Genomic DNA, 27295 nt, shown 5'->3' with positions numbered 1-27295 from the left:
TCCTGCACCATGCCTGCCTGGATGCTGCCAAGCTTCCTGCCCTGATGATAATGAACTGAATGTATAAACCTGGAAGCCAGCCCAAATTAAATGTTGTCCTTAGAAGAGCTGTGTTGGTCATGGTGTCTGTTCACATCAGTAAAACCCTAAGACAATTGATATCTTTGCTATTATTACTACTACTGGACCAGATCAGCATCATACTGTGTTCATGTGAAGCTAGAATGCAAAGGAGGACACAAAGAAATTAAAAAAGATCCCAGGAAACTAACTCCTGCAGTCACCCCTCTGTCTCATTTATTCCCACCACTCCCCACTCTTTTGGACTTCCAGTTACAGATCCATGAGAAATTTCTATTGTATAAGCTGCTTTCTCCCACGGTATTTTATTAACACAGGTAGCTAACTTACAACTGTTTATAAATAGTACTTGCTGGGTATTGTATATTTGGTTTGAACATCACTATAATTCACAATTCTGGACATAAGATATTAACACACTTTGTCGAACAAGAAAGATAAGGTTCAGAGAGGTTGATGGCTTGCCCATGCCTGTAGGACTAGTTGCTGAGATTATGGAAAATTCTGCCAGCTTCTATTAAAGTCATTACACTATCTGATATAACCTAAGTGTATGTGTGTGTGTGTGTGTATAGTAAGTATTGCCTATTATCTGCCCTTGCAATTCACTTGCACATGCTGGTTCCTCTATCTGAAATATTTCCATTACCTTTCTCCTTCAAAATCGAATTACTTTTCTGTCACTGGATGTCTGTTCACACATTTTTACATCCTATATCAAATATATTTTTGAGAATTTCATGCACGCAGTCGTATTTTTGATCAAGCCAATTCCAGTCCTGCTACGGTTCCCTCTGTATCTCCTTCCCACTTTCCCCTCTCTAATTCCTGTTTCCCCTTTAAAATCTAGACTCTACAAGATTGCATTCTGAAGTTACATCTACCCTTTACCTTGAGTCACAAGCTCACCTCGTTTGTTTCCAACTTTCCTGTTTGTTAATTTTATGTGTCACTAGACTCCAGATTCCTGAAGAAATTGGGGTATCTCTTTTTGGCATAATTTGGGTACATATTTTTGAATGTCTGCTCGGAGGACACCCATATGTACTGAAAGAAATGTCTCTAATAGCTATCATGTGCCGAGTGACTTGCACAAGAACTCTTGAATACAAGACAGGAGCACTGTCAAGAGTTCTTGTAAAGGGTGCCTTGTGATCTTAGGCTATAGTCATGCGCCGGTCCCCTCAAAGTCAGCCCTTGGTTAAAACAGAGCAAAACAGAACAAAAGAGAACTTTAGGTCGGTGAAGCTAGGGCAGCAATACAGAAGCCTGGCGGCGCCGAGGAATGTACAGGCCGCGCCTGCGCCGTTCCCGTCGTGCAAGTTTCAGGCGGGTACAGGAGAACCGGAAGGGGCGGAAATGACGACAAACACGCAAGGGCCGAGGCTCCCTGAGCGCGGTGGCTGCTGGGTGCTGCGCGCCTTGCCCCTCTAGCTCCCCTCCCAGCCCGCGTCTCCTCCCCCTCCGCTCGCCTGCTCCCTGGCGTGACTCGGCACTCGCAGCTCCGGGAGGACACGTCGTGGTCGCCGTTCCCGCCCAGGCCCCGGCCTCCTGCAGCCTGTCTCCGGCCTCTCTCGGGCTATCTTCTTGAGTTTTGAGGCCGGGAGCGTCGTGGCCGCCCTGCCGGGCTCTCTGTGAGGATGGTGGGAGTGAAGCCGGTCGGGAGCGATCCAGATTTCCAGCCGGAGCTGAGTGGGGCGGGCTCCAGACTTGCTGTGGTCAAGTTCACCATGAGAGGGTGAGGCCGAGTCTGGGATCTCTTGGCATTCCTCTGTGGGTCCCTGTTTCCCCGGCCTCCCCACCCCCAATTTCCCGGTCTCAGTTCTGTCGTCTTTTGCTTTGGAATGTCCAGTGGTGACTACAGCCTAGGCCGCTGCCAGGATTAGGCCTCAGCTCTGGAGTGCGGGTCTCAGATGTGCAGAGGGGGGCTTCCTGGCGGGCACAGAGGCCACTTTGGCGGGTCCCGCCGAGTTTAAAATCGCAGATGTCTCTGCTCTTGGGGGCGGCCCGCGACGTTTCCAGGTTGTAGGAGGCTCAGCCTCTACTACTTGCGCCGCTCCCTATCTTTGGGAAGAGCCAACCATCATTTTCATTTTAGTACCTCTGAACGCTTTATTTTTCAAACCGTTGATTTCTCTTCGCCTGAATTTTCTGCAAAGCCTTTGAAAGATCCAGATGAGGGTGTCCGTCTAGTCGGAATAACGTGTGGTTTTAAGGCCTAGTTGGTGCGTGTTGAATTAAGTTAGTGTTGGGACAATGTTTTTAATGTGCATAACATATTTGTTCCATGCTTGGTTTTTGTCTTGGTCTCCTCCGTGGATGCAGATTACAGACGCAAAATAATGTTTGTTCATGTCACGGGTTACACAGACCTCTGTTTGTCCAGATGGCCATTTTAGCTTACTGATTTAAGATGATAGGAATGTGGAAAGATGTTAGATCTATAGGACAGTTAAAGCTGGAGAATCGCTTCTTGGGTGTGTAATAATGTTTTCGTCTGTAAATTGGAACTAGGCCTTAAAAGCCAAAAAACTCAGCGTGTATTTACAGAGCCCTTGAATGTAGCAGTTCCAAGTTAAAAGGTTTAGAGATCTTCATTTGACCACCTGGCATTATTTACACACAAACCACCTGGGAGGGAGTTTATGTAACAGGTTTGCTTGCCTGTGTTATTGTGTTTGTTTTTTCTTAAACCCGGAGAAAAATTTAGTTTCTAGTACAGGGTTCAGTAAATGTTGTGTCTAAAATGTAGATAGCTTTAGGAGATCGGGGTACAAACAGAGAAGAAAACAAGTTATAAGGGGTTTTTTGTTGGTGTTTGTTTTGTTTTGGGGCGGGTCTCCTACAGAACTGAAAGGGAAGGTAAATTATTAGGAGTCTAAATTGAAGGGATTAGGCTATATCATGTGTGTTAAGACATGTCTCAAAGGAGTGTCAGAATCCTAGACTTGTCTTCTCAGCCTTCCGTGTGTATAGCTTTCATACTAGGAGAATGGCTGCTTGTTTGCTAAATGAAAGAGAAAAGATGGCTTCAACCAGGAATCTCATTTTCAGTTCATCCTCTACTTCCGGTCAGATGGAGCTTTTACACTTTTCCAGCTTACCATTCGAATGACAACTCGTTACTGACTGGAGTGAGAAAGGTGGAGGGACATTGCTATTGATGGAACTTGTTAGTGTGGAGTCATTTTCAGTATACCTGCAGGGACTGATTAGTAGAGAGATAGATTACTTATTAGTTAATGGAATGAAAATTCCATTTCCTTTGTAAAAACTTAAGACAAATAAATGCTTACATGTAGAGAACATTTTTAGTTTAAGAGTATTTAGGTAACATTTATAAATCGAGTGAGGTTGTATTTACCCTTAACATTCTTTTTATTTTTAAAAATCTTCACCATTCTATCAATGTGGGCAGTCAAGGCATTCCTCTCTGAGGTCACTGCAGTGTATTTATACTTTGTGACCTGCAAGTATCTGTCCGATAAATCTCCAAAACTGCTCAGGGAAAGTTAACATTACCTATCAGCCATTGCTCTAGCAGTGTGTAGATGGCTTTAAGAATCTGAAGCTGCTTTTGGTATATGCACAGGGCCTTTGAACATACTGGGTAAGTAAGTACCTACCACTGAGTTACACCCCAAGCACTAAAATGACTCAAGGCAACCTCAAACTTGTGATCCTCATGCCTTAGCCTTCCGAATGCTGGAATTAAAGGAATGCACCACCATATGGAGTCATTTTTAGCAATTTCAAAGAGTATAATTCAGGGGTGTTATGTGCATTCACAATATTGCGCAGTTATTACCTTTGTTTTCTGAAATAGCCATATCATTCCAAGCAGAAACTACCTGTTAAGTAGAAACACCCTGTTCTCACTTCTCTAGAAGAATGAAACTGTTAGATCCCCACTCTCTCACGTCCACTGGCTTCCCCGATCGTTTACTGTGCTGTCTCTGGGAATTTGCTTGTTTTAGGCAGCACATGTGAGTGAACTGTGACAAAGTATGTGGCCTGTCTTTTTTTAGTTGTTTCATGTACATTTTCAAGGTTCATCTGCAGTAAAGGATGTCTTGGGTTCACTCCTTTTTTCCTCTCTTAACACTTGTGTTTACTTGTAGCTGTTAGTAATGAATATTACTGTGGTCACTGGTGTATTACATCTTTTTCAGTCTCTGCTTCATTTTTTGATAAAGATTGCTTTGAGTGCATTAATTTTGTCTGCATTATACTCTTAAACCTATCAACAATTCATTTTACTCATATTTTCCTGGCAAGGTGAGAATATTAAGCTATTCATACTGTTAAGAGGATGAATTCTATATGTTAAAAATCTATTCTGGCAAGATTTCTAAAATAACTGTCTCCAAATAGTTGCATCTTAAATATGGCCAGATACATTGAGTGGTTGTCAACAGTGCTGTTTTATTGATTTTGGTTTGTGGACATACTAAGCTGAAAGAATGTATAGTTTCTTCCCTATTGGTATAGGGAAGATTTTTATCTTGAAGTGAATATATCACACCTTTTTCAGTAATTTGAGTCTTCCAGTTATTGACAGTTTACTATATTTTGTTTTCTTAAAGCAGGCCTTATTTTGTAACGTTTTGGTTGGAAGTTTTTTGTTTTGGGCATAAAGGGTGGGGGTCTTTGATAACTAACATTTAAGAAGATACAAATTACTAAATTGTGTAGCTTGATAAATTTTACAAGGTCCACTTTTTTATAACTAACACTAAGTAAGAAATACACCATTGGGGCTGGAGAGATGGTTCAGTGGTTAGGAGCACTGACAGCTCTTCCAGAGGTCCTGAGTTCAAATCCCAGCAACCACATGGTGGCTCACAACGATCTGTAATGGGATCTGATGCCTTCTCTGGTGTGTGTGAAGACAGCTACAGTGAGTGTACTCATACATAAAATTAATCTTAAAACAAAAAAAAAAAAGAAATACACCATTATTTATAACCCCAATTCTTGCATCCTTGGGCTTCTTCCCTTCATTTTTGGATTTTCACACTTAGTTTTGCCTGAACTTAAATCATATAAAAAGAGAATTGTATTTTATAGATTGTTCCTTTTCAAGAGGATGTAGTTTCTTCAAGAGTGTGCAGGATATCGTATATAGCTATTGCTTTATACAAAACAGCATCTGTAATGGACTTTTAGGTGTGGTAGTTAAAGATTTTAGAGTTTTTAGTTTTTGGCTGGGGATTGAACCCAGTGACTCCTACATGCTAGGCTGCTGCTGAGCTTTTTTTCCCTAGCCCTGTTCTTGGCAGTTGTAAAACTTTAAATGAGGTAAAAATAATTTAACATCTTTCTGAATTGTATAAGATAGGAAGTGACCAAAGTGTATTATTTTATTAAGAAAGTGTAATTACTAAAATAGGTATATTTTATGTGATTTACAGAACCAGTTACAGTTATAGCTGCACTTTAGTAACTACAGTACATTTAGAAATGGCCTGTTTGAAACTTATTCCCTGTGGAAAAAGCAAGCCCTTATGAAATAAAGCTTTAAAAGTGCATACATTTTCTTTATCCATGGTTGTACATATGTTTGTACAAGCCTTGGTCGAGATAAAAGCACTTGCTGTTGTAAAAGGTAGTAGGAAAGAATTTCATGAATTTCAGTATTAGAGCTAGAAGGAAAGTTACTAAAAACTCAGTAACTTTTAAAAAGAACTGGAACTGGATTAGATTTATGAATGGTCTGTCCTGCTTGTGGCCCTTCCGAGTAGGGTGTTGGACTTTAAACAACTTTTTAACTTTTGGTCTTCAGTTTTTGTTTGTTTGTTTTAGATGGGTCCCTCTTTATTGTAGCCCTGTCCATCTTCCCATTTGCAGAGATCAGCCTTCTCTGCCTCCCCAGTTCTGGGATGGAAAGTGTGTACCACCACACCTCCTCATAGTTTGCTTTGTAAATACTTACTTACATCTGATGTTATCAGTAGTGTTAGGTTTGAGTCTGCCCTTTACTGTATTTCTCATTGCCCCTTTTCCTTTATTCTTCCCTTTCTTGTACTCTTTTTGTGCATTAATTCTTTGATTCTACTATATCATAAGTTTTATGAATTTTAAAATTATTTTGCATAGTGTTTCAAAGATTTTTCTCTCCACTATCCTTAAATTTTATGTATATTAGGTTATTTAAAATGTCTCATATATCAATATACCTAAATTTTTATTTAGCCAGGCCTACCTCTCCGCCTCCAGAGTACTGAGATTAAAGGCATGTGCTACCACACCAGCCTTGTTCTTCAGTTCTTAGTAGGTGATTATGTTAGGTTACATATGTTTTATTTTAGTTTTTTAAGAATTTCTTTTGAGAATTGTATGCATGAGAACTTTATATTTAGACTTTTTACCCACTGTCAACTCTTCCCATTTCCTCCTTTTCCTTCAAATTTATGACCTCTTTATTATTGTTATTGTATGTGCACATATATATATTTCAACCAATACTTGAAGGAAAGAAAGACCATTTTCAAACTCCTATGAGGCCAGTATTATTTTAATACCAGGTAAAGACACAACAACAACAAAAAACTTCAGGTCAATATTTCCTGGTGAAGATAAAAAATTCTTGATAAAATACTTGCAAAAAGGGATATATCAATAAGATCTCTGTGCAGGTTGGATATGCAGGGATGGTTCATCTTATGTAAGTCAAGAAATGTACTAAATAATGGAATTAAAGACAGAAAAATTGCACGATCAGACCGGTAGATTCAGAAGAGGTCTGTGAGAAAATCCAACATGCCTTCATGGGAAAGTCCTGAAGAAAGTAGGACTGGAGTGAACAGAGCTCAGCGTAATTAAGGCATATGACAAACCCACAGCTAGTGTCTTGGTGAAAGAAGAAAAATCCCACTTACTTCAAGGAATGAGACAGGACTGTCCTCTGTCCTGTTTAAATTTTTGTCAATGTAGTGTTCAAAGCAGTAGCTGGAACAAATCAGTGAAAGAAGGAAATTACAAGGATGCAAATAGGGAAAGAAGTGAAGTTATTCCTGTTTGCAGAAGATACAATATATACATAAGAGATCTTCCAATTTCCATCAGTTAAATCAGTTTAAATGGGTAGTCCTTTTGGTCCTTTTACTTACTAGGGAACTATAAGCTTATTTACTATGTTCTCCATCAAGAAGCATAACTTAAAACCCTTTTTGCATGTCCATCTTATATGTAAAGGTACGAAATATAACCTTTCAGTCAGAGATTTAAGGCACAAAAGTAATTTTTCCCACCCATTTTTAAACCCCTGAACTAGATGATTTCTGGGTCCTGTTGCAACAATTTAAAAGAAACGAATACTGGTTTTGGTTTTCATGGCAGGAGGGGAGAGGTCTGACATTTGGAAATACTGGATAATAGCTATGAAAGGTTTTCAAGCTGCTGTTTTATACAGGAAAACTAGCTGGCTTATTGAATTAGTTATAGAAATTTTTCATTAATTAAAGGTTCTGAGTAATTCCCAGCAACCACATGGTAGCTTACAACCATCTATAATTATAATGGGATCTGATGCTCTCTTCTGGGTGTGTGTATGTGTGTGTGTTTAAACAGGTCACTTATACACATAAAAACAAACAAACATTAAAAAAAGGAAAAAAGAAGACTAAACTAATTTGGATGGCTGTAATGTGAAAGAAGGCTAGTTTGTATCTCTGAAACTATTTTGATTTTTTGACAGGTTAGATTTTGAAGTAGATATTTGCATGGTGATATTGTTTTGATCAAGTTTGTTTAGCTACAGGGTGTTTCATTAACATAAATTAGCTTATCTGTGGTTGGTGGGTAGGTGGATGATGATAGATAGGCAGAGGGAATATCAATATAACATGGACTCAATGGTTAAAATGATTATTTACTAGGCTGAGTATGCTAGTTCATGTTTGCAAACCTAGCACTGGGAAGGCAGATGAGTTCGCTTTCAACCAGGGAATTCCAGGCTAGACAGAGCTACTAATAAGACAAAGCGTGTTTTTGGTTTATTTATTTACTGTATTTGTCTGTGATGTCTGTTCATGTGCACAGATGCTATGCGGGCAGATGTGGAACTGGTTCTCCCTGTCCACCTTTATATGGATTCTGGGCATGGAACTTAGGCTGCCAGGCTTGCTCAGGAAGCACATCTACATAGTTCTTGTTTAAGTTTGAGAAAATTAAGGTTAATAAAAGTAAATATGCCCACCTATATCTAGCACTTTGTTCCCCAGAAGGGTATTTTCTTCTGCTCTAAAAAACCCTTGTTGATACTATGAAGTTATCAGATACCAGTCCTTTGTGTTGTTTAAGAAATGTTTTACAGTTTTTCTAGTTCATGTTGTACTTATATTACTACACATTTAAATCTTCAGTTCATCTGAAGTTGATACTGTATTCAGTGAGAGGTTGTTTCTTGTTTGTTTTTTAAATGTGAATATCCACTTGATCTAGCACTATCACTAAAAAGATCACCTTCTCTAGTGCTTGGATTCTCAACATTTTAATAAGTCACATGGTTGAATATAGTGTGGCTCTGCTTCTAGACTAAGTTTTTTATCTCTTAACCAGGTTGCTGTCCCTGTACAGACTGTTTGTACCTGAGATGCATGGGATCAGTGTTCCCAGCTTTCAGAGTTTGGTGGGATTTGGAATAGTTATTGTAGACTTAACCAATTAAATATCTCAAATCGGAACATTTAAAATTCAGAATGCTCTGATATCTACACTTTTTAATGCTGATATAATATTCCAGTTTTATATCATTGAGGATCATTTTGAATTCTAAAGATTTTCAAATAACATGTTCAAACAAATGTATTGCATGCTGTTAGTAAAGCTTTATGATAGGGCTTAATATTTGATTTTTTTAGCTTTGAACCTCAGGTTAGGTTGCCTTTTTCTTACATTTTTTTTTTAAAGTTCTTGTATTTACTACTTCACATTTAAATTTTCAGTCATCTGGAATCACTGATTGTGTATTCAGTGATAGTTTTTTTTTTGTTGTTTTTGTTGTTAGTTTTTTAAAATTTGAATAACCACTTGATTTATTATTATCACTGAGAAGACCCTATAAATGTTAGAATATAAATTTATTTAATTTTTTAAAAGTCAAGATTTTTTTAATTAATCCTAATTTAGGGGGATTGATTTTTTTTGACCATACTGACTTTAAAAATTTATAGACATAACCCACTATTTATTTTCCTTTGTTTTCTTTGCATGAGAACAAAATGGAAAGATTTTACAGTTTTCGGCCTAAGACCTGATCTTGTATCTGTACTCATTAGGGCAATATGGTATTAATGCAGTATTATAAATAATCCAGATGAATATACTAGAATGCCTAAAGCCAAGAGAATCATTGTGCCTTGTTTTGTTTAACTTGATACATGCTTTTATAACATGAGTTAGTATAATCTCTGTATTATTTATTGTATAAGCTCTCTTTTTCTCAGGTGTGGACCATGTTTGAGGATTGCCCCGGCATTCAATTCTATGAGTAATAAGTACCCACAGGCAGTCTTCTTGGAAGTAGATGTGCATCAGTGCCAGGTAAGGCAGGAGAGTCTTTCTTTCCTTCTTTTTTTCATGAAACACTTCAAAATCCAACACTGATAGTACCCATTATGTTTTTATTCATACAGTATTCCTTAGAAGACAGGAAAATATTAGGATTATTATGTCATTTTGACTATACAGGTTAGCATATCATTTCAAGTTTTTCTTATGTGGAGTGGATTTAATAGGATGTTGTTAAAGTAATAGGTTACTTGGCAGTTCTACATCTTCTGCTGAGGCATTGGGTAAATTGATCACAAGGTATAGCAGAGCAGTTTTGATCATAGTTGAATTTAATTTGATCATTTCATAATCTCATTTTTAAAGTTATATGAAGAGTGGTTATGCTTTGTGCATTGTTAAGAACAGTATACGTAAGAAAGTTCAGTTCCTCTGTTTTGAATACTATGTTTTGTTTTAACATATTGCAATAAAAGTAGATTCAGTTTGTATTTCCCTGATTTCCCTGTTAACTAATTTCCATGTTAAGTACCTCATTTGGCAAATTACCTATTCCAAAAGTTGATTTTTCATTTGGGTGTCATTTTTATTCTTCTTATTTGTGAGTGTTCTTTACACATTACAGGTAAAAAAGTACTTTGTTTAGTATGTTCTGCAAATATATTTGCCCAGTCTGTGAACTGTCTTTTCCTTTTCTAATGGTAGGAGAATGTGTTATTTGGGGCATAGAGCTGTAGGTATACCATTGTGGTGGTGTGGCAGGGCATTTGCATGGAGAGAATTAAGAAATAAAGAACTGTGTGTTTTTCATATGCTAAATACTCTTAGTTCATTGTTATCGTTCACATTTGTGTCATAATTTCTATTTTTAAGACAGTGCTGTTCTAATAGGTCCCTTCTGTAGTTTAGAGGGGATAGATACCCTTTGTGCTTTTTTTCCTTTGAATTATGTCTTCTGTACCTCTTCATAGAATTGGCATGTGTGAAAGGACAGATTGATTTGCTTTGCTGTTTTTAAATCATTGCCATCAAAGTTTAAACAGTGGAGCTTTGGTTATTAATTTCCATTCAGTATTAAATTATAGAACTAAAGCAAAATTTAAAAAGATAGCTATTAATTTTTATGATGACCGGCAATGAAATCATTTTTGTGAGAGCAAAAATGAGATGAGGTGACCCTTTTTTGCCTGTCTGTGTGCTTGTTTTGATAGTCTATGGACTGGCCTTTCTTTGTTTTTCAGGTCGTTTTTCTTAGCACCAGTGCTTTGTATTAACTCATTACCTTTCTTGTGTTTTTAAATTTATTTTATTTTATTTGTTTGAAACAGTCTTCTTTAGTCCTTGCTGGCCTGAACTCTATATAGACCAGGCAGGCCTCACACTCAAGAGATCTGTCTGCCTCTGCCTTTCCAATGCTGGGATTAAAGGTGTGTACTAATGTGCCCCGCCTTTGATTATTTCTTTTTTCAAAATTTATACTGCATAATTATAAAACAGCTGCCTGCCATAAAGTACAGTTTCTGTAGTAGAAGGTAATTGTTCTGTTATATAAATATATGACAATAAGATTTATGTTTTAAAAAACAAAACCAGCTCTCTACCGTGGGTGTATGGGTAGTATAACTGTCTCCATAGCAACTCCCATTAGGTCTGCTCTTTAAGATTTTTTAAATTCATTTGTTTAATGTGAATGGGTATTTTGCTTGCATTCATGACTGAGTACCATATGAGTTCCTGGGTTCTGCAGAGGCCAGAAGACAACATCGGATCTCCTGAAACTACTGTCATATAGGTGGTTGTCAGCTGCCTTGTGGGTGCTAGAAATTGATGTTGGATCCTCTGGAAGAAGAGCTAGTGCTTTTAACTACTGAGCCTAGTTGCTCTCTTAAATAGCAATTAGGAATACATTATTTTATTTTCTGGTTAGGACTTGTGATTTTAATTTGCTTAAGGTTGTTGAATGAAAAATGAAAATTGTGTAAGATTCGTTTTTAACACTTTAATTTGCTGATTCTAGGGAACAGCTGCCACCAACAATATATCAGCAACACCGACATTTTTGTTTTTTCGAAACAAAGTGAGAATCGATCAGTATCAAGGAGCAGATGCTGTGGGGCTAGAAGAGAAAATCAAGCAGCATTTAGAAAATGATCCCGGAAGCAATGAGGACACAGACATTCCAAAAGGCTATGTATGTCACCGAAGAGTAAAGAAAATATCTTAAATCTGATGTTGTTTGGTTGAAATGAAATGTACTGTTTTATTTCTTACTTGTTTAAAATGCTTCCAAATGAGCATTTTTCAAACTAAATGGATTATTGAGTTTTGTCTATTATAACCTTAAGTCTTTATTGTAAATTATTTCCCCCTAAATTTCTTTGGCTAAATTCCTTTATCATTTACAGTTGTTTTCTAAACTATTAAATAGCCATATTCTAAAGCTTGCCCCCTCCCGTGAGTGGAAGATATGGCATTGAAAAATATTTTTGTCTCTCAGTTTCTCTCTTTCTGTCTCTCTTCGTCTCTCTCTCTCTCTCCCTCTTTCTGTCTCTCTTCGTCTCTCTCTCTCTCTTTTTCTCTGTGTGTGTGTGTGTATGTGTGTGTGTGTCTGTCTGTCTGTCTCTCTCCTTGTCTCCCCTCAAGACAGAGTTTCTCTGTGTAGCCCTGGCTGTCCTAGAACCCAGAGACTGTCCTGCCTCTGCCCTCCTCCTCCCCACCATGCTGGGCTCAGAGGTGTAATAGTTCTCATTCTTACAGTAACATGACTTGAATTTAATGCACTGAATTCCCATGTTACTTAACTTCCTGCATTCTAGTTTAGAAACAAATGTGACTTTAGAATTGAGTGTATTTAACGGTAAGATATTTTTTTTAAATTAAGACAAAGACTAAAGAACTCAAAATATTATTTTAAACTACAACATAATGTGAATAGTCCTAATGCAGTTGTGTGCAGTTTGACATTGTTCAGGAAGGAAGCCATGTTCAGAAGTACTTTATGGTGCTACAAATTTTCCTCAAGTTGCAGCCAATACATTAAAAAAAAAATTTAGATTAAGTACAGTAAAGCAGATCAGTGTGTTCTCTGTAAACCTTTTAAAGTCAAGCTGAAAAACTAGTCAATTAGACAGGAAAGCTTGTTTTTTGTGTGTACGGTGTGTGTGTATCTTTGTCATTGAGCATCTGTAACATAACGGCATTATTTATTTTCTGTTAGTGTATACAGTTAGTTTATATTTAAAATAGCACCCAGTCAGAAAGAGTAAGCCGTGTTTGAGGTGTGGTGGATAATTACTGAACTATTCATTGTACCTGTTGTACTTCTATGCCAATTACTGAAACAAGTTTTGTGAAAGAGAAAGTTTATTTACAAGTCATCCAAGCATGAAGACCAGAAAACAGTTTTGTAATTCATGTCCCCAAGAATTTTATTTAGGGACACTTAGGGATAGTTGGAGGAAAGAAGGTGAAGTAACTGATGGTTTCTGCAGTGTGGTTACACTGTGGGATCTCAGTGCATATGCTCAGGCAGAAACAATTAGACAAAGACATTCCTGGGGATACTTTACTAGACTCAACTTAAGTGTCACTGGTTTCAGCTCATTTGACCTAAACAAAAGCAGTCTCTAAATTATGTAATTGTGCCCTTATGTCCTATTGTTACCTATAGCTAAGCTAGTGGGATCCTAAGTGATTTCACAGCCAGCACCATCACCTTGATTTTAGTCCTTGTAGTGCCTGGACCTGATTTGAGGTTGTGTTGGTCTGGGACTTAGTTCCTTAGAACTTAGTTTCCCTAAGAAAGGACTGAGCCCTGTTCTTAGATGTTATGAAAGGAGGAGGGAGCCCATGAAGTAAGGGTGCACATTATTGCTTAGGGTGAATGAAGTTAGGCTGCTGATGCTTGTTAGCTTGCCATTCTCAGTTTGGGGTTTGCCTCTCCTAAAGTCAGGTGTCTCATGGAGACACAGGTCTTATTCTTTTTCTTTTTGATTTGGTTGGTTGTTTTGTTTTTTTTTTTGTTTTGTTTTGTTTTTTTTTTTTTTTTTTTTTTTTTTGACTTTTGTTTCTTTGTTTGTTTGCTTGCTTGCTTTTTGCCGTGTGTGGTTTGGTTTTGGTTGAGATGGGGTCTCATGTATGCCTAGGTTGACCTCAGACTCTGTACCTCTTACATCTATTTCCCAAGTTCCAGGTGTAAGTGTCCTTGATCCTTGTATAGACAATCATTTGTTCTTTGTAGCAAATGTTCTGGGGAATACCAAGGTCTGCAAGATGGGTTTCTGATACCTTTCTTTGTAGGTTAAGCCTAGATTTAGTTTTAATAATTAGTGATAGATTTCAGTCAGAAATCCAATTGAAAAGAATATTATAAAAATTTCAGTAACTATTTTAAAGCAAACATTTTCTTCAAAATAACCTGATCTAAAAATGTACAGGTTCAAGTCTTTATATTTTTTATACTAAATCCAAATGCTTTGCCTAAGTTCCTAATTTCTTTGGTTTCAGATGGATTTAATGCCTTTTATTAACAAAGCTGGCTGTGAATGTCTTAATGAAAGTGATGAGCACGGCTTTGACAACTGTTTACGAAAAGACATGTCCTTCTTGGAATCTGACTGTGATGAGCAGGTAATTGAGTGCTTGTGTTAAGGCTGGGCAGGGCTGTCACTATTTACAAGTGCTCTTCTTGTTTGTTGTGTTCTTGCCTTATGGCTTACGTCTCTCTTCCAGATGATGATCCTTGCCTTTTCTTGTCCATGTCTTGTGGCTTATGTCGTTCTTTTCCAGATAATCATTTCTGCCTTTTCTTTGTGTAGCTCTCAGTTTCTTTGACTCCTATTCCATTACCGTCTGAATTAATCTCCTTTCTGTGTTCTGAGGGAGTTGCCATGTGTCCCAAAGAACATCGGAGGACCTGTGTGCTCCACGGCTGCTTTAGACCATCACCATACTGGCCATTTCTTACACTGCTCTCTGTGTTTGTCCTACACAGATGGTTTGTGTCTGAGAAGTAGAGATTGGTTAGATGAGAACTCCCATGTAAGACTATCTCCTGTTTTTTCTCTTCCCTGCATTGCTCTTGCCACAGAGAAAGTTGGACAATACCTTAACCACACTATCTTTACCTTCTGGGTACTGCTTTTCTTAATTTACTCTCTAGTTCTGTGTATGCTTAGTTCCTGTCACAAGAGTTCATCTGCATGTTGCTCCTTCTTCTAAGAGCTAATGGCTTCTTGCTGCTTTTAGGCAGTATTGCTGACCTGATCTGTTTCTAGATTTCCCCTCGTACCTGCTTTCTACCAGCATTTCAGCTTTTCACACAGCAGGATTGCTGTTTTGACACACTGTTTGGAATTAAGTATGAAGAGTGGTATAACCAGAGGAAATAGCTGTTTTCTTAGACCACAATATGATTTTGAAATAATAAGTCTAAAATCTCTTTCTTCTAACTAGGGTTACTTTATGATAGCTTCAGGACTGTGACTCACATATTCCTGTGTATAGTTACCTAAAAACACGACAGTGTAGATGGTGGCATTGTCTATTGCTTTGCTGAAATCTTCTGTTAAGGGAAGTCTTTACAGGGTAGGAGTATACCTCTAAACAACAAATACAGTTTTGAGTGGGGAAAAAAAATTAATGGATAACTTAGAGCTTCAAAGAGACTCCAGATAGCACTGGTCTCTCAGTTCCCGTATGTGACTGTCTAGAAAAATTTGGAGTCAGGTTTTGAAGGCCTAAGGGCCTTAGATCTTAGTGACTTTCCTCCCTTTTCTCTCTCCCACTACTCAGAGCATTGTACGCTGACTGCAGTCCTGGTCCCAAAAGTCCTGTTTTTTGAATTTTACATCACAGTTCATGTCTCTGCATGGCAGCATATTGCCTTCCAGTAGTCAAGCAGTGTTGATAAGTACTTGGTACACCAGAAAAGATGTGTGTTGCATATTAAAAGTTAGAACTTACATTTATTTTATTTGGGAATTTTGTTTTATTTGTGGGAATGTAGGTTACTTGTCAGTTTGTAGATCCCAAGTTCTTAGCTTTCCTCCCTCCCTCCCTCTCTTCCTTTCATAATATTTATCTTATGTATATGAATGCTTTGTCTGCATTTATGTCTGTATCACATGCATACCTGGTGTCCTTAGAGGTGTGAGGAGAGGGTGCTCAATCCCTGGGACTGGAGCGCTACTGATGACTGAACTACCATGTGGGTGCTGGGAATTGAAGGTGGCTCCTCTGGAAGAGCAGCTAATGCCCGTAAATGGCTAGCCATCTCTCCAGCCCCAGATCCTAAGTTCTTACACATAATTTTAGTATGTTTATTGCACTTTTTTATATGTAAGTAATTGGTGGTGGCAATCCTTAACTGTCAAACTAATTTCGGCTCACAGAATTTATATTGCAGTGATTTTGTTAGATGAACTTGGTTTGTACCACTCTTGTTAATTTTAGTCCCATAGCCATTTTGTATATTCCTTGTGTTTAACAAACCCTTTTGTATAATTAAACTATTTTCCCTACAGCTACTTATTACTGTGGCATTCAATCAACCTGTTAAGCTTTATTCCATGAAGTTTCAAGGACCAGATAATGGTGAGTGAAGGACAGTTAATTACAATCTGACTTTCTACTTTGTTAAACCTGTTGTCTTTACATTTAAAACATTTTCCCCCTAAATAGATGTGGATCTTCTATGTTGTTTAAGGAAGATGATAAATGTCCATGTAATGTGGGATTAAGAACTAAAGTAAAAATGTAAAAATGTTTGTTTTCCCATAGTTTACAAAGAACTGATTCTTTCCTCCCATTTCTAAATTATTAGCAGCTATGCAGTTATTGTTTAGAAATGAAACTGTTTTCAGACTTTTCTTTTTCAGGGTGATAAAAACGAGGCTCCAGGCCCTGCTTTTTGTGCAGTGTTAATAATGCACTGTCACGACTATGTACAGCAGTGTGCTTTACACACGGTTTGTTTCATAAAGTCAGCGGCTCTTTTTTTTTTTTTCTTTTTCTTTTTGCCGCAATTCTTTTTCCCCTGTTACTCTTGATGTTTTTGAGAGAGAAGGCAGTCAGGACTAAGGGGCTTCATCATTTGGTTCAGTTTTCTTTAACTGATTAAAAGTAAAACTGAGAAATTTTAGGATTAATTCCTTTTTGGTAAGTCTTAGTGGTAATATGTTTTCCTCCTGGGTAGCAAAATGTGCAAGTTGTTGGCAACAAAAAATTAGTATATGTATTTCATGGAAGGCTGCTAACAGGTATACGCTATCAGAATCCATACTACCTTCTGTGTAGCTCTTCACGATAGTGTTATAGTTATTGTATGTAGCAGAGCTTCTGTTTGTTTAAGACAGAGTCCCACCATGTAGCCTTAGCTGACTTGGAGCTTGCTCTTTACATCTACCTGCCTGTGCCTCCCAAGGTGTGCCCCACCACATCCAACTCAGTGTATGTCCTTTGTCATTGAGGGTAGGAACTTGCTTATGTCTGTGTGCATGCGTATGTTTTTTTATTCTAATGAAGAGTAGAACTAGGCTAGGACGATACCAGCAAATGTTGGGGGGAAAAGATTGTCAATATTTAGATTTAGTTTTAGTGTCTACACAGGTTTCTGTACAAGTTACATTTGATGATAAAGGAAAAGTATGTTACTGTGTTTATAGTTTTAGTACTTCATTTTTTTTTAAACCATTTTATAGGTCAGGGTCCTAAATATGTAAAAATTTTTATCAACCTACCCCGATCTATGGATTTTGAGGAGGCAGAAAGGAGTGAGCCAACCCAAGCTCTGGAACTGACAGAAGATGACATTAAAGAAGATGGCATTGTTCCTCTTCGTTACGTTAAATTTCAGAATGTTAACAGTGTAACTGTGAGTAGCATTTTCTCAATTTATCTTCCTCTGGTTGGTGGACAGTATTGCTGAATTCTATATCCTAGGTGATGTCTAAATGATCTTGTAAAGTAGAATTTATCCAATAAAGTTGAGAAATGGAGGTTGATTAATGGGATTTGTCAGTTTGTTGTTCTAGAACATTTTCACTTAGAGTGGAGATATTTATGTATTCTCTATTACAACTGGTGAAGAAGTCTGGTACCTGTGTGAAAGTCCTGCTTAATTTCCTAGAATGTAGTCTCTCAGTGTAGTTACTGTGGTATTAAGACTGGCTTTAAACTTTTTTCTTTCTTTTTTTTTTTTTTTTTTGAGACAGAAACTTACTCTGTAGCTCAGGTTGGCCTGATATTTACTGTGTAGCCCACACTGACCTTGAACTCACAACAGGTCTGTCTCAAACTTCCAAGTGATGAGTTACAGGCATTATCTAATACAACCAACTAAAAAAGATTTTGAAAAAGATGACTTTATATTTTAAGAGATAGCTAAGGTTTATCTGAATATTGACTACTGCCAGAGATAATTTTAGTTATTGATCTATGAAAAGAAAGGAGAAACCAGCCATAGAGCGCTGAGTTCAAATCATGCCAGACTGATGCACCTTTGTATCGATGGATCATCAGAAGAACCCTGTAAGTTCTCTTTTGGAGGGTTACGGTGGACATAGATAGTTCCTGTAATCAATCTGTGTGAGCAAGCTGAGGTTTAATTATTCTAAACGTTTTATCTAAATAAAACTGAAGATAAGGGCCACCTTGTAAGTACAGTACTATCATTTATATCTGGAAAATTAGGCAGTGATCTAAGTGAAGACACATAAGGCATTCCTATCACTTTTATGATGATAAAAGTAGGATTAAAATAATAGTTTTGATCAGAGTTTAATCAAAGAAAGATGAATTTTAAATACAAGTAAGCTGGGAACTGGTTTAAAAGTGCATTTATTATATTCTTTAAATTGATTAGATAAACTCTTTGAAAGGAGTTTCAACAATGAAAACGTAGTAATATCTTAGAACAACATGAAGAGAGACAGTTTGTTCTCATTGAAAACAGATTTTTCCCTCTTATTCTATATTGTGAGTACAGTTTCCCCTCCCTCTACTGCTCCCTGTTCTCCCCCACTTCCCTCCCATCCAGATCCACTTCCTTTCTGTGTCTCAGAGATCACAACACAGCATAACAAAAGATAAGACAGAAACTGTCACATCTAAGATGGATGGGACAAACCAACAGAAGGAAAGGGCCAAGAGAAGAAAGCACAAGAATCAGAGACCCACTTGTTTACATACTCAGGAGCCCCGAAAGACACTAAGCTGAAGCTGTAATGTGTGCACAGAGGACTGTGCAGACCAATACAGGCCCCGTTCAGTAAGACATTATTTCTAAGTAGAGAACATTTTTAGATTATCTAATTTCTTTTAATAGAGGATTTTTTTTTCAAAAATCGAATATAAGCAATATGGAAGTAATGGATTCTATCTCTTATGTACTGAGAGAGAAATTTTAAAACAGAGAATTTGGAGTTAGGCAGAACATAGTCTTCAGAGCATACTGCCAACATCATTCCTTCAGTTCTTCTAGGAAATAGAATGAGTGCTAGAGTATCAGAAAGATTACAGTGACAGATTTCCCACACTTGAAAGACTGAATTCCACACTCTTTCATTGTAGTCAATAAAGACTTAATTATGACTTTTCTATACATCACACTACATTACTATGAACTTGCATATGTGGGCATCTTGTCAGGGCATCTCTGGAGAAAGTGAGACCTGCAGGGCAGATGGAGAACAGGCAATTTTCTAGGAATACTGGTGTAAGTGTAATCTTATTTCATTCTTAAAAGGGATGGAAGGTGTTTTTATTAAGAAAGCAAATAGATTAAATCTAAAGCATGGTCATGAAAAATAGGTTGTAATTATAAATTATAAATGTGATTTTGTTTTAGTTATTTGTTCAGTCTAATCAAGGAGAAGAAGAAACAACGAGAATTTCATATTTTACTTTCATTGGTACTCCAGTCCAGGCAACAAATATGAATGACTTCAAGCGAGTAAGTTTGTTCAAATGATAATTAAGGAAAATACAATACAATTTCAGAGGAAAAATGTCTTATATTTTAGTTGTCCTTTTAAACATAAAGATTCAGAGCTGTGTCTCATAAAAGATTAAATGAAGGTCCCTTGTTGAGATATTCAACTAAAAAAGTCTTTAGTAAATATAACTCTTAACTGATAGAAAAATATTAGTGAATACATCTGAGTAAAAAATAATAATCTAATTATACAAAATGCTTAGGAATAAGTAAGAAATTATAGTCAGATTATTACTTGGAAGGCATAGTAAAATTTTTAAGGAGTTTGCTGATAATGAAATGTATTTACAAAGACTTGAATGATTTTATTTTGATAAACAGATATTAACACATGGTTATGTATGACTTTCTAAGCACTGTGTTCTAAAAGGACATATTTCAGCAAATACTTTAAAAGTGATTGTGTAAGCTTTTTGCTATTTTTATAAATGTATGTCTGTATTCTTGAAGGATGTAACCCTAAGTCTAACATAGAGCTTACCGAGTATGGAGGACTTTGAGGAGTGAGGGTCAGCTTTTTCCCATGCTTTCCAGGACACTTTGTTTCTGGTAGCAGTTGTATTGGTAACTTTCAGGTACGCAGGCGCAGGTCCTAGAGGTGCCACTGAAAGCTTTCTTAGTGCCCAGCCTGTAGCAGGAAACGTGCTACTGTGCAGGAAACATTGCCACAGAACATGGCTGTGCTTAGCCAGTGGTCTAGAACCTGATTACCAGGGAAGAGTTTCCTTAGGGCTGCTAATTCCCAGCAGCACACTTCATGCAGGCACTTGTTTTGTGGGATTAGAATATCCTGAGAAGTCTCTCATTTTGGTGATATTTATAGACCTAATTTAATTATAGAAAATTAAATTGCTGAACAGTAGATGATCCAGTGAGGTATATGTTAGTTTTTTAAAAAAATAGAAAGCCTGGCTAATACATATTTTTCTGGTTACTTTTCAGTCACTTCTTACTGTCTCATAGCATAATTAAGTTTTAGGGGCAGCAGGAATACTTAGCTCTGCCATGACCAGGTGTTTTGTGTGTATATAATGCTTAGAAGAAGCAGGTATAAAGCAGCTCCATTCTTACCCTATGGAGTGTATTTTCCTGGAAAATGTGTGAGCAACAAAGATGTTTTGGCTGCCTGCTTGTCTGGCTTGAATTAAATGCACTGGCCTCGCTCTAGCTGTTCTTTGTATAGTTTGTCACTGGCTCAGTTCTTCTGTGAGGTTTACACTGTGTCAGGTTAGTATCTTCCATCATTAAGTTTTGCTTCAGTGTCCTGTTTGTTCCTTCAGCCCATGCTACTTAACTTGTTTTTGATGCAAGTAATGTTTTCTTCTGCATTTTACCAGTCAGCTACTGTTCAGTTGTAATATTTACGGTTTGCCTTAGTTACTGTCTTAAGTATTGATTGCACATCCTTCTAGCTGTTCAGTCTTTTCGGCTGCCAAAGCTGGTGCTTTTGAGGAGTGTGTTTGCTTGAGAGCTTGCTTTCATTATTTGTCTGCCTTCTCACCTTATTTAAGTGATGGAAAGTAGCAGTTCCTAAACTGTTTGGTCTCTGGTGTCATCTAAAACATGAAAGATAGTTGAAGATCAAGAAATGGTGGTGTTGTTGTGTTGTGTTGTTTTGCTTTTGATTCAGGGTTTCTCTGAGTAGTCCTGGCTGTCCTAGAACTCACTTTGTAGTCCAGACTGGTACTTTGAGCTTACAGATTTCTGCCTGCCCCTCCCTCCCATGTTTTGGGATTAAAGGCAGTAGCCACTACCGCCTGGCCAAGTAGAGTTTCTATTAACATATTTATTTAGTAGCAATTAAATGGGGAATCCAGCGGTAGTGGGTCATACCTTTAAATTTTAGTACTTGGGAAGTTAAGGTAGCTTTGCTACCACGATGAAGGCCTAGGTGTCAGAGTGAGAGTCAAAAGAAAAGGATTAGTTGGAAAAAATTTTAATTACAATTAATAAACTCACTCTATATTAGTAACTGTATGTTTTAATTAAGATAGAATTACATTACTTTCTCCCCCTTGCCTCCCTCCATCCCTTCCCATTTTTAAATCGTTGACAACCACACACCCTCTATCTCAAGTTGGTAGTCCCTTTTTCTTTGATTGTATTTATTACACACTCATATCTTGTGTTGTGTTTTTTACAACCTGTTGAATCCATTTTTTTTTTTTTTTTTTTTGTTGTTGTTATTTTCTTTCTGTGTACATGGATTCAAACCTAATGACTCGGCATCAGAAGGCCATTTAAGAAGGCGAATCTTCTGGGAGAGGACAAGTTTCCCTCTCTGAGAAGTCAGAAGTTGCCCCTAGGTTTTTGCCTAGGTGTTGGACCCTACAAAAACTTTCCCCTTCAGTAGTAACAGGTCCATTGATTTTTCTATGGTTCCTGTCTGGTTTATACAGACATTTCTAGGAGACTTGTTTGAGTGGGTATCTGAAATTCGGGCTCTTACACTCTTTATGCCCCTCTCTTCCACAGTGTTCCCTCATCCAGAGATGCAGGAGCTCTGATGACCCCTGGGGCTGGCTCCCCATGATTCACTGATCTCTGCATTGTGTCTAGTGCTGTTTTTCTGTCATGGTTTCCATTTTCTCTAAGGAAAAGCTTTGATGAGGTGTGGTAGTCACACTTACCTGTGGATGTAAGGATAAGATTTAGAATGTAGTAAGGGATTATGCTGGTCTAGCAAAGTAGCAGTAATAGATGTTTTTCCTAAGGTCTCTGACCTCAGTAGTCCCGGGAAGCTAGCTGGCTCGGTTCCAGTTAGACCTTTATGCATATCTTGTCATGTTGATGCTTGTTATGGTTCGTAGGTGTTGCCGCCGAGTAGAGCTGATTAGTTGCTTGCCGCCTTTGATAGTTTACATAGTATTTTCTGAAATTATGACAGTTAGACTATGGTAAAAAGGGCTTTCCAATCAGATCTAGCCCAAGTCATGTATCCTCATGTGTGGTTTCTTCAGCAGTAGGGTCCAACCTTTAACCCCTGAGAGGCAACCAAAGGTTGGTTACATTGGTAATCAGTTTTGTTTTGGGAGTCACTTAGACAACGCTCACCAAAGCCTTGAAAGGTTTCATCTCTGGTACTGAGCTTTGTTAGTCTGTGGTTCTTGTGCAGAGCCTTGTTACCTCAAATAGCTTAACTTCCTTTAGGGTGTAAGTGTGTGCATGTTCGTGTGTGTACATTCACCTCTGTATGTGTATAATTTTAGGCAAATGTGAGATAGGATTTCCTGACTTTACCAAGCCACCTTGGTGTCATTCATCCCTCTTCCTTCTGTGTTGATCTCCCTCCTCACTTCCGTTCCCATCACTGCCATCCTGCTATTTTTCCCCTTACAGGCCCCACGTCCTGCCCTACAGTCAATTTATACTTTTGTTATTTCTTTGGTTACTCCATGTTGTATATTTACACCTGCAGATTTGGTGTAGGAACCACAGATGAGAGAACATGCAGCATAGCCTTTGTCTTTCTATATCTGGGCTCTCCTCTCTAGGTCCATCCATTCACCTGCAGATTTGGTTGAGGTAGGGTGATTGCTGCAAGTGTGAGGTCTCAACAAGAAAAGGTTAAACCGGGATTTAAAAAGCTATAATTAATAAATGTACTATATATTAACAGTAATATTTTTAATAAAATACATTTTTCAGGGCCTAGACACATAACATAATTTAGTGGTTAAAAAAACTTGTTGCTCTCACAGAGGACCTGGGTTTAATTTGGTGGCTCCGAGTTTGGAACTCTGGTTTCAGAGAATCACAAATCCTCTGATCTCTGCGGACACCAGGCACACACATTATCTACACATATACTTGCAGTCAAAGTTCTAAAAAGCCCATCTTTTCCAATAGAAAAACCACTTTAATAAGAAAATATTGCTTCATATTTTTATGAATTATTCACTAGCCTAATAGAGTTCTCGTGATAATACTGGTGTCTGTATTCAGCCAGTTATAGCATGTACCATTTGTGCTGTATTTAAAAAGAATGAGAATTTAAAAGAAAATGACTGTATTATTATTGTAAAGGCAATTTTGATTCAGAGCAGTTTTCTGGCTCCTGGCAGTAGTGTTAGAACTGCTAGAAGAAGAATTTCAAAACAGGATTCAGAACCGAAGATTTAACTGGTTTTAAATGAATGTGCTTCTTAGATATATTAAGAATATTAATATTACATTGATTTTGTAACTGCTTCTGGTTGAGATTTATTCTGCTTGCCGTCACTAATTTTCTTTAGGGTTATATTTTATGTAAGAAACAATATCTTCAATATAGAAAAACTTAGGATTTATATGAGCTTGGCCTATTTGGTCCTTTTATAGAGTTCCTTATTAAAAACTGTCAGTGAGCTCTGAATTCCAGTGAATGTGTTTGACTTTTCTGTTTATGCTTATGTTATGCCACAGCAGCCATTGTCCCTGCTTATAACAAGATTGTATTCTTACACAGCAATAGAAAACATAACAGGCAGTGAAGGTATTCTATTTTCAGCAGTGATACTTTCTTCTTTCTGACCATCTTTAGGAAAGTAGGAGAAAACTGTGGATAAAGAGAGTCTTGCTCTGTTTTATATGTAGGATTTGGATAGAGGAAACCATAGTGATGAGGTGCCCTGGATAGAAGGGAAACATTGAGACACAGGTCATGCAATGACAAGTCAAATGTGACACTTAACTTCCTTTACAGTATAATTGATCAGATATTGAAAGGGTCTATGTTCTAATTTTTGAATTTTCAAAATAATATTTGGTGTGTATCCTATATTAAGCGAAGATAGATACTGTTGTAGTGGAGAGAAGGCTACATCATATGGTTTAATGGATCATGAAGTAGTAAGTTATAAGTATTTTCAGTGTCCATTCTTCTGTTATATGAGTTATTTGTAGATGATTTTAGTTTTCAGCATGTCACTGACCTCCCCCTTATGTCACTAAGATGACAGAAGCTAAGGTAATATTGATAAACCTTGGTTGTGGATAGTTACTTTAGAAGCCTCTGCATGCTGCCACAGCTCTCTGAATTCACCTCAGATCTGCTAGAATAGAACACACCTTCTGTCTGTCTGTTTTGGCCCTCAAAGGTGTCATGCATACGTTGGCTATTTTCTGTAAATGCATTTTTTGTGATATAGCATGAAGAGCTTGCAATTTTAACTAAGAGTAAATTTTTTTTTTTTGCTAAAATAGGCTTTTTACATAGATTGCTTTATATCAAAATGCAAGTGTGCAAAAGTAAGACACTTGGCTTTGCTTCTTAAGGAACAAGGCGCATGAGAAAAGTAGACCACGTTTTATCACTTTTTATAAAAATAGACTTTTCTAAACTGGCCATTTACCACATACGCTATTTTTATAACACTTCTATTTGTTTATTTTTCAGCTTTTTTAATACAACTCAATGAACTAAAAGCAGAAGATTTTTTTTAATGAAGTAATATACAGATAAACTTGTCTCACTGTCCTCCCCCTACCCCTTTGCTTCATTGCTCATCTGTCACCCACTGCTCCCACCCTCCCCAGTTCTCAGTTGTCGCTCCGAGATTTCTTCAGCTTCAGCATCTGGATCAGCTTCTTGTTACCTAGATTGCCTCAACCATCTCTTCCTTCAGAGCCACCACACTCAGGATTCAGTTGGCCCTTTATTTTGCTTGCAGTCTGGTGCCTTAATTTTCTTACCACACTGCGTGTTCATAAGGCAGTTCTGTTTTTGTTTTTAAACCTACTGCTGTTTTGTTCAATATTTTGAAAAATAATTTTGAAGAAAATTTTAAATGTTACAAATGCTTTTAAATTTAATTGAGTAATATTTTTATCTATTTTAAAGTTTATGTTTTAGGATCAGGAGAATTGTTTTGGAAAGTACAAATTTTTCTTGTTTTGTTGTTTTGTTTTTTAACCAGAGCTAGTGTTACATACTTCTCAGGTTTTTAGTTGCAAGTTGTGAGTTTTCACATCGGAACGATGTCCTCAAAATGTTTTTGTGGTGTATCTCTCATGCTGAGTCAAGGCCAGTTGAAGGACACATGGACTAAACAGGCTGGGTCAGAACACTAACGCAGAAGATCAATGGATTCTTTACTGAGTGAAAGCTTTTAACATCTAATTTTGATGTACCTAGACTTTGGTTTGTCTGGGGTGTAATAGAAAGGATAAGACAGAATGAAAGAGCTTTATGTTTGGGGTAAGAGTCTGCATGGAATGCTGAATTTCTTCTTTTTTTACAGAGAATACATATTGGCAAGTTGAGAGTTGTCAACCTGTGAAACAGTATGCAGACTTGCATCTTCTACTGTATCACATCCTCTAAAATTTTGTTTTACTATTAATTGTTTTCTTTTGCTTAATCTAATAGCCCCATGCTGCATTTCCCAAGTAATACGGTGATTTGTAATTTTGTATTGCGTATCAGCTAAAACTCATTGATGGCATAGGTCCTACTATCCTGCTGCATTCTGGTATATTTTTAAAGTCCTGTTTTTCTTACTCTTGTCCACTCTTCTGTTGTTTTCTAATGACATTGTCCCTTTGACTTCTGAACTATTCTAATATGGTTTACATGGACCAAAAAGGAATTTCTTTAAAAGTTGTCCCTAGCTCGAGTGTAAAACAAGCTACACAAAAACATCATCTTTCTGTGGTTAATAATTCTCAATGGAAGGTGTTTCTAAGTCTATTCTCATGAATGACATTGACCCAGCTATTTCTTATTACAAACGTGTATTAATGACTTGTGGACACTACTGTTCACTTTAAAATAAGAAACTTAGATTTCTACATGTGCATATAAATCTTTTCATTACCAGCAGACATGTAGTTCATTATAAAGGGGATTTATTTTGAGACATTTATGCTGTGAGAATATCTAATGACAAACTCTGTTTAGATAAATTAGAGCGTAGAACCAGCAGAGAACCAGATTTCATGACTTAGTGGTAGATACCAGGTCTTTTGTTTGTGTGTTCTATGACATTTATGGGAACTAAGGCATTTTTATAGACCTTCAGGGCTAGATTTTTTTTTTTTTTAATCAGATGCAAGGTTTATTTTTTATGTTTCTTAGAGACCATTTTTACCAATCAGGGTTCTTTTTAAAGCTAGAAAAGAACTCCTCATTCTCAGTCTGTTTTCATATTGAAGGAAATGTATAGAAGACATGAATTTACTGTATCCTTTTAAATACAGGTTATCCTGTAATTGACATTAGATTTCTAATTGCCTAAAACTAGTACACTAAGAATGTTTTACTCACATAGCAGCATCTTTTTTAAATTTTTTAAATTAACTTCTTTAAACTGTCAACTTGGCTTGGAAAAATTAAATTTCTTCTTAAGACAGTGGGAAAGTAAAAATAGCTTGCATGTGTTTAATTCCTTGTGTTTAGGGGGAGGGATGTTACAGTTTGCTGCCACAATAAAAGTACATTGCATGTGGAAAAGATTCATGGTTAAAAATTAATACAAGGACAAAAGGACTAAGTCTTCTTGAAATCATTACGTTAATATTTTTTTAAAACATATTTCTAAATTTATTTTTTATTTTTGTTTTCCTAGGTAGTTGGCAAAAAAGGGGAAAGCCATTAGGGTTCAAAAGACAGACACTGGAAGACTTACTGCAGGCAGATTTGCAGCTCCTGGATAATTGCTTGATTCTCTTCAGAAACTGTTAATCTTTTATTTGTTGCCAGTACCAATAAATCATTGCTTTTGTTCA

At 37.1% G+C, this 27295-nt stretch overlaps 1 protein-coding gene across 5 annotated transcripts; it reads left to right on the top strand.

The window, feature by feature from the left end:
- The first annotated feature begins 1546 nt into the window (after window positions 1–1546).
- Window positions 1547–27295, top strand: TXNL1 (thioredoxin like 1). 5 transcript variants are annotated; one of them, XM_080920278.1, is made up of 9 exons: window positions 1548–1819; window positions 9531–9627; window positions 11612–11785; window positions 14101–14223; window positions 16119–16188; window positions 17295–17467; window positions 19442–19546; window positions 25810–25852; window positions 27136–27295. In XM_080920278.1, exons 1-8 carry the CDS (start codon window positions 1722–1724, stop codon window positions 25846–25848), a joined length of 879 nt encoding a protein of 292 aa, XP_080776404.1. In that variant the 5' UTR covers window positions 1548–1721; the 3' UTR covers window positions 25849–25852; window positions 27136–27295. The 5 variants fall into 5 exon arrangements, 4 of the variants coding, with proteins under 4 accessions (XP_080776404.1, XP_080776405.1, XP_080776406.1 ...); XR_013975110.1 differs by lacking the exon at window positions 25810–25852 and having other exon boundaries at window positions 1547–1819; window positions 19442–25766; XM_080920279.1 differs by lacking the exon at window positions 25810–25852.

Source organism: Micromys minutus (assembly GCF_963924665.1).
Source record: "Micromys minutus genome assembly, chromosome: 8".
Taxonomy (NCBI): domain Eukaryota; kingdom Metazoa; phylum Chordata; class Mammalia; order Rodentia; family Muridae; genus Micromys; species Micromys minutus.
Note: the sequence above shows the minus strand (reverse complement) of the source record. Positions and strands in the feature narration are given on the sequence as shown.

What these genes read in the sequence shown, in the direction of transcription:
- TXNL1 (XM_080920278.1), top strand. Translation starts at nt 1,722, where the DNA reads ATGGTGGGAGTGAAGCCGGTCGGGAGCGATCCAGATTTCCAGCCGGAG. An exon ending in GTTTCAAGGACCAGATAATG is followed by an intron (nt 16,189 to 17,294) that starts GTGAGTGAAGGA and finishes ACCATTTTATAG; the next exon opens with GTCAGGGTCCTAAATATGTA. An exon ending in AGAATGTTAACAGTGTAACT is followed by an intron (nt 17,468 to 19,441) that starts GTGAGTAGCATT and finishes ATTTTGTTTTAG; the next exon opens with TTATTTGTTCAGTCTAATCA.